A 12668-nucleotide genomic window follows, 5' to 3' on the forward strand; every position below is an offset into this window, starting at 1 on the left:
ATTACTGGTTTCACAGCACTCACCACTATCTGAGCTGACTTTATTGGTTCACTTTTTATGGTAAATCCCACTACAACGTAAGCTCCCTGGGGACAAGGATCATACCTGCTGTGTTTACCACCTTGTCCCTCCCTGGGGTCAGCACAGAGGGCAAGTACATTGTTTTCAATGGAATGAATCCCTTCTAGGGATGTAATTCAATAGGGTGATAAAACTAGAGACTTTAAGGAGCATTTACTCCCTGATGGGACAGAAAGGTCAGCCTAGAGAAATACAGCTGGCCTGAAAGGGCCCAAAGTCCTTTCATCACTACCTTCTAATGGGCTGTTCTGGAAAGCATCTGCTCAGAAGAGTCAATAAAAAGAATATGACTTGTTTTTCACTTCTTTCTGTTTCCCATCCTTTAAAACTTGTTAGGAAATGGGTATACGACACCATGCTGTGATGGGCTTAGTCACTCAGTCGTGTCTGAGTCTTTGTGACCCCATGAACTGTAGCCCGCCAGGCTTCTCTGTCCATGGGATTCTCCAGGTAAGAACACTGGAGTGGATTGCCATGCCCTCTCCAGGGGATCTTCCCAACCCAGGGATTAAACCCAGGTCGCCCACACTGCAGGTGGATTCTTTACTATCTGAACCACCAGGGAAGCATGTGATCGTACACGGTTAAAAACAAACAAACAAACAAAACACACCCAGATGAAGCCTGACCCTTAAATGACTTCAAAACATAAGGTAAAATTTAATGGAGGGAACCAAAGGAAGTGGTTAAAAAAAAAAAAATTGACTGTGACAAGAGAAGAAACACAAAACATCTTTCCCCAAAGACAACATGCTCTGAGTGAATTGCTAGATGGACTGGGGGTATATGCCAGTTTTGGCAACACCGCATGGACTTCTTCAGTTACAATGGAAAAACTTATGTTTGACTTGGCAAAGGAAGAAAAAGATTTTTTTTTCTCTCTCCCCAAAGAATAGAGGCCTCCTCTACAGAAATTACAGCTTCTGGTCTCTTTTCAGCTGATAACCAGGAGAGCCTATGAGCTGCCATGCCCAGGGTTTGGGAATATACGCCAAGTTACTCAGAGATCCCCCAAAGTTCTCAGACCCCAATGCAAAGACCATTGCTTTGTTTAGCACCACAAAAGTGAGCTGGCTGGACTGAAGTCTGGCTGTTTTTTGTTTGCTTGTTTGCTCGTTTAATTGTAGTACATGGTGATTCAAGAAAAACAGTTAAAAGCTGGATCAAAATGGGACATAACAAATTATCTTTGGAAAACAAAACAAACCTATATGGAAATAAGGAGAGAAAAGACAGGCACGTCAGAGAGAAAAGGATTGGCAGAGAAACGATGCCAGGAGGAGGACAGGACAGTGGGGTCACCGACACAAAGCTCATTCTCCGGCCACTCCCTCCCCCGGGGACAGATGGCGGGTGCCCATGCCCCTTACCTCCTCTGCAGTGACCATGGCGATCACGTTCGCTCCCTGCTCCCACACCATCTGCCAGAAGTCGTGGCACGTGTGTGGCAGGGGCCCCTGAGTGGCGATGTAGTGCCATTCTGCCCCACCGACCACCACCTGGAAGCCAAGGGAAGCATTGGTGAATGAACCCCAAATCCAGGACAGAACTCCACGCTGACCATGGGTCCTTCTGCAGCCACCTGAAAACCTTAGATAACAGTTTTAGGTCCAACGTGTGAGTGCCGTTATCAATGGTCCTGAGACCAGGACTGGCTAGCGACACAGTTTCACATGAAAACATTATGCCATTCAAGCTTATCAAAATATACCCCATGGGTTTTGGTCTTCAACTCACAGTAATTATGTACAAATCAGTGCATATTAAACACACACACACACACACACACATATACATATACACATGTATGCTGCTGCTGCTAAGTCACTTCAGTCATGTCCAACTCTGTGCGACCCCATAGACGGCAGCCCACCAGGCTCCCCGGTCCCTGGGATTCTCCACAAGAACACTGGAGTGGGTTGCCATTTCCTTCTCCAATGCATGAAAGCGAAAAGTGAAAGTGAAGTCGCTCAGTTGTGCCCGACTCTTAGCGACCCCATGGACTGCAGCCTACCAGGGTCCTCCATCCATGGGATTTTCCAGGCAAAAGTACTGGAGTGGGGTGCCATTGCCTTCTCCGATACACATGTATAATATTATATGAATATATATGTGTGTAATCTAACAATTTTTACAGACATAATAGTTATGTTTCCAATATGCAATGTATTAATAATTGCGATTCTTTTCTCTTTTTTACAGTCTATCCACTAAAAAAAACAAGCAAAAAAACAAAACAAAACCCCACAAGCTCTTCCTTACTAAATCGGTTCTATACCCACTACCGTATTGAGAAACAGTACTTTGTGGCATCCTTTTAAATAATGGAAAAGTCTACCATGGAATAACAGCCCTTTGGAATAACAATGTCCTTCTACCACTGCCCTGAGGCAAAGTGTGTCCTAAACCTCTGTGGTACCCACTGCTCTATACCGCATACAGTAAAGGTGTTCTGAACGCACAGAAGCCAACAGTACATGGTATTTCATCACCACCTCCCCCTTGTGCAGTATCATAGCATCCAACTGAATTCTGTAATCCTGAGATGATTTTGGATAATAAAATCATTACCCTACACAGCTCAGGGTGCCCTTAGTGAGAAATGGAGTATTTCCTGCCATATCAGTAAACAAAGGATATCACAGCCACCACCAGCACGGATGGTGAGCTGGTGAGCCCTGAGGGAACTCAGGAAGGAAAGAACACCTGCCCTCTAGCAGCCATCAGACTGCAGCCACTCCCCATGGGGAGCCTCCAGGGAGCTCAGGTGGTAAAAAGACCATACTGGCCCCTATCAAAGGAATGATTTCAGTGAGCCCAGACTCTTGCACCTTCTCATACACAGAAAAGTGCTAAATTCCTTAACTTGGGTTATCTGGTTTTCTTTAATTAACAATAATCTTCTGATGTTCTGACTACCTGCCCTTTATTGCAAAACTTCTATATAACCTGGCTCCTCCCCTCGCCTCCGGGGAGCAACTCTCTCAGGTTTACTTGAGATGCTGTCTCCAAGGCTTTAAATTCAGAAAAATCCCCATCAAATAAAGCATCACTCTCAACTTTTAGGTTGTGAATATTTTTAAAGTCCACATTGGGAGGATAATTCTGCAGCGATAAATATCAGCAGTGGAGACTCATCAATAAAAAGGCGTGCCCCAAGTGTGGGAGGTGATAGCAGGGGGAAACAGGGGCCTCTGGAGGGACTCTTTCTGGGTATCTCTTCATTCCTGTGCCTTGATATTGCCAAGTAGGGCTTCCTTACACATACACTGGTGTGGATCTCAAGATAGTTTTAGGGGTAATGGAGTGATCACTGCTTGCAACTTTTTCTCTCATTTGTTTTATGAAACTATATACTAACTTGATTCAAACAAAACCCATGTCAGTTATTATCTTGTTGCACAAGACATGTTTAGGTCAAAGCTGGCAAGCAAAATCCATTTTCTGAGTACTGGTGGGAGATGACACTCATGTATTTGCTGGCTGGCTAGGAATTTGGCTTATCTGTGGAATCATGCTTTTAAACATTATCCTCTCTGGCACCCAACATATAGGAGCCATAAATACTTCCAGAGTATGCTGCTGCCTGGGGCCTTTCAGCATATCCCCAAGTATTGACAGGAGGGTATTAAAAGCTGCATTAAAAACCCAACTGCCAATGCTACTGAGGTGGGTTTCACAGATGTGATTTCACCTCTGGAGCAAATAAATCTCTGTTCTGTGTTAACGGCTGCTTGGAATCCAGGGAGGAAACACTGGCAAGATATACAACTCTATTCCAAAAACACAAGGACAAGTTCTCACAAGCTCTCTGGGTCTATTAAATGCACCCATGTCTAACCCAGATCCATAAGATGAAATGTGGGCCTCGGAGAATATGGAGGAAGGCACGTTTCTGTTAACAACACCCGACGGGCACAGCCCATGCAAACTGACAGCTTTTTCCAGAGAGTAGATGGAAAATGGGAGAGGCCATTTGGCCAAAAGAAGATAGTATATCACAGCTGTGGAAGATTTTCACAGATACTCTAGCAAGAAGCAGCTGTGCGATCCGCATTTTTGAGTTCATTTTTTCGGTCATTGTTTCGTTATCTAAATTCAGCCCAGGAAACTCACCACTGTCAGTTCCCTTCAGAGTTCTATGGGGCTCAGTTGTTTTTTTTTATAGTTTTGTTTTAGTTTATTTATTGTTTTTTATTGTATTATTATTGTTTTGAGAGTTCTCACTCTCAAAAATATGACTAAAATACACAATTATGATCCATGAGAGTTATGCCATTCTATTTCTTTGGACAGGACTTTCTGACAGTTAAAAAAAAAACTCTATGATGACCTAGAGGAGTGGAGAATGGGAGGGTGGGAGGGTGGCTCAAGAGCGAGGGGATATATGTACACATATGGCTGATTCACAATGTCGTGCAGCAGAAACTAACACAACATTATAAAGCAATTATATTCCAATAGAAAAATAGGTGGTTATCTATGCTCAGTGAACACAAACACTATACCAACAATGGTACACTTTCCACATTCCGCATCAAAACTGTTTCAACTGATACACGAGCCAACAACTGGCTGTGTTTTAGAGGCTCAAAGGAACCTACCTATGATTTGGCTACAGTTGAAAAACTCAATGAAGAAAGGAAATAATGCCAGAGATAGGTTTCTAAGGTTATTGACCACAACAGACTACTAATGTGAACCTTGTATTGTTGAAAAACATCCTGTAACAGCTGTAAGAGTTACACGGATACAATTCACATTAGTATACAAATAATTCCCCTAGTTTGGAGGCCAGGGCAAATGGTGACATTCTAAACAAATATGCTCTGTCACTAGGGGCCCTGGTGAAATTAAGCTATTTAGGAAAAACTTGTTTGCATGCACATATGTATCTATAACTCTAAATTCTAACTGAAGTAAAGCTAAGCTGACTAACTTTAAAGTCTATGAAATACTGAGATATGAAGATTTGGAGTATTCGAACTAGTTAACAAAAATATAATGACTCAAATACATTGAATACAGTTGGCAAACCTTGTAAAATTCATTATCAATGTCACCATTATGGTTGATGGTTAAATTAGTCCACTCTTGTGAATATCATACAAATTTGGGACTTCAGCTATAAAATGCATAACCAGTATCACAAATGAGAAATGACAACTCTCTGTTTCTCTTGAACATCATAAAAAGTCCAGTGACAGAAATACAGTGCCTGTAACTTCCACAGCCTCCATCGCCTGAGAATTACAAATTGAAAGGGATAATCCTCGGCTTTACCTGTGAGTTTCCTGAAAAGTTACCACTTACAGAAACAGTTAAATCCTCGGACACAATCAAGCTTCAGAAATAGCTGACCTGAGGTTTTCCCTGAGGCCACTGGGCTTCCTTCTCTCTGCAGCATTAGGCATGGCCTTGAGTTGACTAAGAAAAACTCTACGAGTTCAAAAACACTCCCTCGGGGTTTGGGGACCAGCCAAGCTGCGCAGTGGCAGCCCGTCTGTTTTCTCCTCCCTGCATTTTTACCGTTAACCCAGCAATCTTTGACCAGCCTTCCGAACAAGCCCCCCTTCTTACCTTGATGTGGGAGGCGTTAATGTAGCCTGTGTTATTTTCTTTGGTTGGTATTAGCTCTACGCGGTTCTCCTCATAGGGAACCACCTCGCGGATTCGGCTGCGCTCAGCATTTTCTGGCAGAGCCGCTGTGCTGAAAATGCCATTTGCCTTTTTCTTTGGAATTTGCTCGTATTCTGTGAACACCATTCCCTCTTCGAGCTTCTTCTTCAGGGTTCTGAACTGCAACAGAAGGTGATCTTCAGCTCTCTGAATAATCTGATCCAAACACTCTGACAAAACCACCAGATTTCTCAAAATATTTACAGCGAGAGTGTTAATCAGTAGTTTCAAGATGGATAATCAAAACTTGATGATTTGGTCTCATTCATTCACCATATTGCAAGTTTCTCTTGTCCAATAACCAAATGCCTCCTCACTCATACCTTAAACAGTACCAGTCTGCCAGACTAGGCAAGAGGTAAAATTCAAAATTAGTATTTTGTTATTAACGTGTATGCATGCTCCGCCACTCAGTTGTGTCCGACTCTTTGCGGCCCCAGGAACTGTAGCCTGCCAACTCCTCTGCCCATGGGATTTCCCAGGCAAGAATACTGGAGTGGGCTGCCATGTCCTCCTTCAGGGGATCTTCCCAACCCAGGGATTCAACCCACATCTCCTGAATCGGCAGGAGGATTCTTTATCACTGAGCCACCTGCTTTTCAAGTTCTAGTGATAAGGAGATTTTTAAACCTTAGTTATAAAAAAAATCCTTTTCTCCACTTATGTAGTTGTTTTTAGCTAAATTTTAAGGTGATCCTAGTCCACAGTTCTCTAGTCATGCAGATTAGACACCCCCTCTTTTATTTTTCCCATGGCTAAAATACTAATTACAATAATGTGGTATTAACTGGATTAAATGATCCCGCTAAAGACCCTTTTAGGAACTTCCCTGGTGGTCCAGTGGTTAAGACTCTATGCTTCAAATGCAGGGGGCACAGTTTTTGAGCCCTGGTCAGGGAATATCCCATGTGGTGCGGCCAAAAAAATAAAAAGTAAGATACTTCTGGCTCTCAGAGCATGCTAATACTTCATATACGCTGACAAAACCTAAAACCCTAATCTTACTGGCACTCTATTACATTTACACAACCTGTTTTTTAACCTGACAGCAATTTCAGGGACTAAAGGAACATGTTTGTTCACCTCTGAAACACTACCATGCAACTTTCTTTGCTTTTCAAAACCAAAGTTCCCACAATGCATTACCCTAACAATTATATATCAGTCATACTCTATAGCCAAGCATGTGCCCAGTTGCTCAGTCACGTCTGACTCTTCGCAGTCCCATGGACTATAGCCCATGAAGATCCTCAGTCCATGGAATTTTCCAGGCAAGAATAATGGAGTGGGTTGCCACTTCCTACTCCAGGGGATCTTCCCCACCCAGGGATCAAACCTGCATCTCTAGCATCTCCTGCATTGGCAGGCAGATTCTTTACCACTAGCGCCATCTGGGAAGGTCCTAGCAAGGGGCCAGCATATTAAAGAATTCTGTAAATGCTTGGGTAAAATAATTACTCCCTAATAAAGGGTACTTGTTCGCAAAAATCACGGAAGTCGAGCAGTAGGGCAAGGGCTTAACCTCTTCACTCTGCAAAACAAAGAAACAGGCCCAGAAATGTGGGTTGACTGAGGCCACATGGACAGGTGGCCAGGGCCTGGTGTCTCTAGGCGTCATCACTGAACCCACCTGACCAAAAAACAAGAGTTATTGGAAAGGATCACTCTAATACAGCACAACCCAGGCTGCCCTAATCTTCAAATTGAAGAATGAATTCGTCAAACACACCTTCGTGCTGGCGTGTCTGGGCGAGGAGAGAGCGACGGAATCCTAAGACCACAGAGGATGAGTCACACGTTTGACGAGCCCAGCGCTTACCCTCTCGTCCATGGGAACTCGGGTGGCATCGACGCGACTCTCCTCCCGCCCTGAGCCCCGAGCAACTGAGAGTCCGTTCAAGGCTGCCAACATCAGTGGCCTCTTCTGCGCCTCCAGGCCTGCCATCTTCTGCTTTTCTAGATTCTTGTGGCAAGAAAAGGCATGTTCTCATTGTTCGTAATACCAGGAGAATGCTGGAATGTGTTTTAATCTCCCCAAATCTATAACTCCCCAGCCAAGGAATGCAGACAATTACCATTAGCAGGGCAAATTCAAACACAGCCTTCCCCTTCATTCCCACTGAGCCTGAGGAAGCCGGTTCCTCTGGGCCTCCTGAGCGTTTCTTTAAAAATGGAGTAAAGAAACACACAAACAAGAGCAGAGACTCTACACAAATACACCCTGCCATAGGGCTCACAAAAAAGCATGCACAAGTCACCTTAGGAAGGTGAGCACTGAAGGAAGACAGGACAAAGAGAAACAGAGATTCACGAATAATCAGAGCTCATCACAATGATGGGCCTTTTAACGCAGATTAAATGGTAAAAAGCTTAGAAAAACTGTTGCATTCTTTTTTTTAGATTATTTTTTTTATTTTTTAAATTATGTAAGTGTGATAACACATTTATAGGAGACTTGGAAAATATAGAACAAGGTTATATACAGCTCCATTACATATTACAATTATTTTTTTAAGTAGCAAAATTAAAGATTTTTACTTGCACTTTCAATATCAAACTCTCAAAAATCAGTAGAATGACTATATAGAGAAGCAGAAGGATATAGTAGAAAAACTGTCCCATTGATAAGTGGATGGATACATAAACAAGTAGAGAAAAAACTGCCTTTCCAAGTTCACACTCAGAGGGGCTAAGACTGAGGTATTAACTCTATAGTGAATCTCTCTGGACCCTGGGATATTATCCCCAGAAAGGGAGCTGATGTAGTTTAACAAACTCACTAATACAATAGCCTGGAACCACCTGAGATGACCCCCCAGCAGGATCCTTCATGCTTCATCCAGAAGACCCACAGGAATGGACGCCATGGCTCCTGGTGACTAAACCACGGGAGAACATGATTTGGGACCACGCAGACCGCACGTGGCCCTCGTTTATGACTTTGTGACCCTTCTCTGGCCTCACCTGCACAGACGCTCTGAAACTGTTGGGCCCCTGTTACTTCATCTACAGCTGTGCTGTCCCACTTCCTCTAAGCTGACTGGGGCGTGAACCAATCTCCAGTTGCTCACTTCAGGCAACAGGAGCATTTTCCACCCGATAATTTTGTCTTAGAAGACAAAAGGACAGAGGGACACTATAAAGCACAGAAACAGATGAGTTTTACAGAGTTTACAATTTTGATCCACAGTTTGCAGGTTCGTTTGGTTGCCAGAGATGAAGGAGTGATCTTACTCCGTTTATTTTTTATTTTTTTTCAAATCTTCAGGTTTTTTTCTTAGTCTGTCATTTAGCAATTTACTTCCTAAAGTGTCTTGATGGAGCTATGGTATTGGTAGAGGATAGAGCACCTATTGTGTGTGTTGATTCAGTTGTGTCCAACTTTCTGATCCCATGGACTGTAGCCTGCCAGACTCCTCTGTTCATTGAATTCTCCAGGCAAGAATACTGGATTGGGTAGCCATTGCCTTCTCCAGGGGATATTCCTGCCCCAGGGATCGAACCCAGGTCTCCTGCATTGCAGGCAGATTCTTTACCACCTGAGCCACCAGGGAACACGCTGCAAAACAACTATACTTCAATTTAAAAAAAAAAAAGAATGGAGCCCTGGCCTTTGTGAGTGATGCTGTCAATAAGATGCTTGGTCCCGTGACAGGGCTAACCCATCAGATAAGCCGAAGGAGCATCTCAGAGGAGGATTAACTGTGAGAAAGTGAGAAAGGGCCAAAACATATTCTATTCTTAAGAATGATCCTGGTTTCTCAACCCTGGGCAGACTGAAAATTCAGGATTTAAATTTGGGGAGTTTTGTCGGTTTACTTACTTACTAGTTTGTTTTTGTAAGGGAGAATTTCCTCCCTGCCTGCTGTTATCTCTTTTAGTTGAGAATGTTTCACTCCTCTGCAAAATTTTGAGAGAGCAATGATTTTTTTTTTGGGTAAACGGTCCTCAGATCCTTCTGACAGTCCTTCTGCTTCCCTCTCACCTGCACCATGAGGTGACCCCAACTGGACCCAAAGCAAAAAGTAACTTACTTGTCCTTCCTGGGAAAGGATTACTACCCAGGGAACACTGAAACCCCAATGATAAACTATTTCTCTTAGCTCCTCCTCATTTATCCTATGAGCTTGTTACCAGAGATCAGAAATAATGAATTCAAAGATCTGCGTTGGCCTCCCTTTTTCCCCAGTACCTGACTGGGGGTTAGGGAACCACAGACAGTGAAGTGTCTTCAAAGCAGCAGCAGGAGCCATGCAGAAGGCGCTATCCACACCACAGGCCTGAACTATCCATCAAGGAGACAAGCAGCTCCAGAAAGGGGGAGAGGGTTGCCTGCAGGGCAAATTCTCACCATAGCTGTCTGCTTCCAGTTCCTATTTAGTGACATTTTCTCATCCTAGGAAAGCCTTGACAGCCTTCTCTTAGCTAGGCCTAACAAGCCAGGCAAAAGCTACCCATGATGGGCACCAGAGTAAGGCATCCGAGATGTGGGGAGGTCACTGGGGTGAGTTTCTTCAGAAGGACAATGGAGACCCACCCCAAGCTCCAGTGTCAGGGGCCAGGTCGCCATCTTGCCTGGCTCACTGAAGACCCTCCGAGTCCTCCTCTGAGGTCGGGACACCAAGGGTGGCTGCCCTTGAGCTCATGAGTATGTAGGATTTGGGGAAAAATCAGGGAAAGGATTTCCCTAGCAGTCCAGTAGCTAAGACTTTGTGCTTAAAATATGAGGGGCAAGGGTTCAATCCCTGGTCAAGAGCTAAGATCCCACATGCTCTGCGTCATGGCCAAAGAACAAAAAAACAATTTTTTAAAAAAGGTAGACTTTTTAAAAAATAAGGGAAAATGACATAGGGCCAGGGTAATGATGTTACTGAACTAGTTAAGAGGCAAAATTGGCTGTTCACTATTACCCAATGGATGGGATGGGAGGACACGTGGATAAAGTGAGAAAGGCCTCTGTTTGCTCTGTGATAAGGCATGAAGCTCTATATGAGGAATCAGTGCCGTAAGTATCAGCTACAGGCTTCTGTTTGATACAGGTAACAAGAGGATAAATATGACCAAAGTGAGGCTAGGCAACCACGTAGGTGGCAATAAACAGCCAGTCAGCAAGGGAAACAGCAACGCCACATGCTTGGACTGACGAGTTCTTGACGCTGAGTTGTGTGAAAGGGGCCTGAGGCCCAGAAGTGCTGAAACTCCCTTTCTACCAATGATTACTTTTCCCAAACGTGGAGAGTTCTCCCCAAGGCACCCACCCCCACACTTCATTCCGTCCCCCAGCCAAACAGTTTTATTTGCCACAGGCACAAGCACATCTTTCACAATTTCCCTCCAGGTTTGCGAAAGTGGAAAAAGTTATGCCTGTACCAAATTCCTAGCAACACTCACTCCATGGATGGCTAAAACTGTGAGGCTGAGAATGTTCTTGAGGTTTGTCTAAAGCCGGAACATTGCTATGGATTAGATTCCTAAACCTAGGGACTTGGCTTTCTTAAAACTTTGGCTCTTTACTATTCTTTCCAAGTTGATTCCCACTGCAGAATTGGGAAGACTTATACATGAAGAAAGTTTGATGAATTCCCTCCAAGAAAAATGTAAGTTACAACTGCGCTGGAGTTCCTAAAATAAGCGCTGGCTACCTTATGACCCAGATGTGGTACATGCAGAGGAGAAGTCAATCTGGGTTTGAGTAGTTATAATGAGAGGATTTTTTTTTTAAGGGAGTGAACATCTCCAGGACAAATAGCACTGGTATTATAAGACATTTGGTAAAGTAGCAACGACAATCCAGCAATCTCTCATTAGTAAGATGTAACTCACTTTGGTGCTCTGGGTGTGCAACTGTTACTGCATACTTTTGCTCCGGCAACATAACTAACCTTCCAGAGGAAACAAACTGAAGAAGAGTGACTTATGTCTAATATTAGGCATTGTCAAATGTTACGCGCGTGTGCGTGAGTGTATGAAGATGCCTGTGTGAGTGCTTGATAGAGTAAGCTCAATGGTGAATTCAAGCTCAACTGTTCGCTTCTGAGTTTACCGTAATTTTTCATAGATTTGTGCTGACCATCTATTGAAAGAGGATCTGAAAATGAAACTGGACACACCAGGACCAACACTGATGAGCAGTCCTGACATCCAGATCTGCACAGAAGGCTGTGCTTCGAAGGGAGGCTGCTCTTTAAAATCTAACTGGGGAGAAACTGCTTTCCCCAGAGAAAAGCAAAATGCCAGGAGATGGAGGAAGGTGAGCTCCTGGCAGCTCAGGCAATGGGAAATCTGACCCTGAATACATACACCAAAATGCTGGCTTAGACACTGATCTCAATACCACATACCTGTACGATCCTAACTTTGTCACAGCACTCTGCCCCAAGCAGGCCTATGAGAAGCCATGAACGAGAACAGAAGGAGCAAAGAACAAAGTTTTGTGAAATGAAACCCCACCTGTTTAAAATGCAAGTGACTTTTAAATTCTATCACATGTTTAAATCCTCCCATATTCCCTGATAAGCCTCATGCTTTCTTCTGTGCCCAGAGGAGGGAGGTGCGCCTGAATCACCAAAAAGGAGCAGAGAGGGTGCTCTGGGGTAGGGGTCAGGGGGGGACCAGCCCCTCTAACCATCCCTCCCAAGGTGCCCCCCGGGAGAGGTGGCCACTTACCCGAATCATCATCTCTCTTTCTATAATGCTGTCCTCCAGGGAAAACATTTCGGACACAGGTCTCTCCTTGACAGGCTCTTTCTTGACCCGCTCCTTCACGCTTGTCAGGTCAGGCTCCGAGATGGATGGCCCGAGAGAGGCCCCGTTGACGGCCAGCTGGTCGGCCCGGGAGACGCTGATGGCCTTGGCGGGCCCGTGCCGCAGCAGCCTGGCCCGGGCCACGGCAGGAGGCAGGCACGCCT

General features: G+C 44.4%; 1 protein-coding gene across 1 annotated transcript in view; it reads right to left on the reverse strand.

The window, feature by feature from the left end:
* The window catches only part of PTPN14 (protein tyrosine phosphatase, non-receptor type 14), a 190038-nt gene that overhangs the window by 11429 nt on the left and 165941 nt on the right, over positions 1 to 12668 (reverse strand). Inside the window, exons 15-18 of the mRNA XM_010853060.1 lie at positions 12427 to 12668; positions 7580 to 7723; positions 5662 to 5880; positions 1452 to 1580 (exon numbers count right to left, since the gene is read on the reverse strand). The exon at positions 12427 to 12668 is cut by the window's right edge and continues 19 nt beyond it. Coding sequence (XP_010851362.1) covers positions 1452 to 1580; positions 5662 to 5880; positions 7580 to 7723; positions 12427 to 12668 — 734 coding nt within the window. The remainder of the gene's footprint in view (positions 1 to 1451; positions 1581 to 5661; positions 5881 to 7579; positions 7724 to 12426) is intronic.

This window comes from Bison bison, unplaced genomic scaffold (genome assembly GCF_000754665.1).
Source record: "Bison bison bison isolate TAMUID 2011002044 unplaced genomic scaffold, Bison_UMD1.0 scf7180017864322, whole genome shotgun sequence".
Lineage (NCBI taxonomy): Eukaryota > Metazoa > Chordata > Mammalia > Artiodactyla > Bovidae > Bison > Bison bison.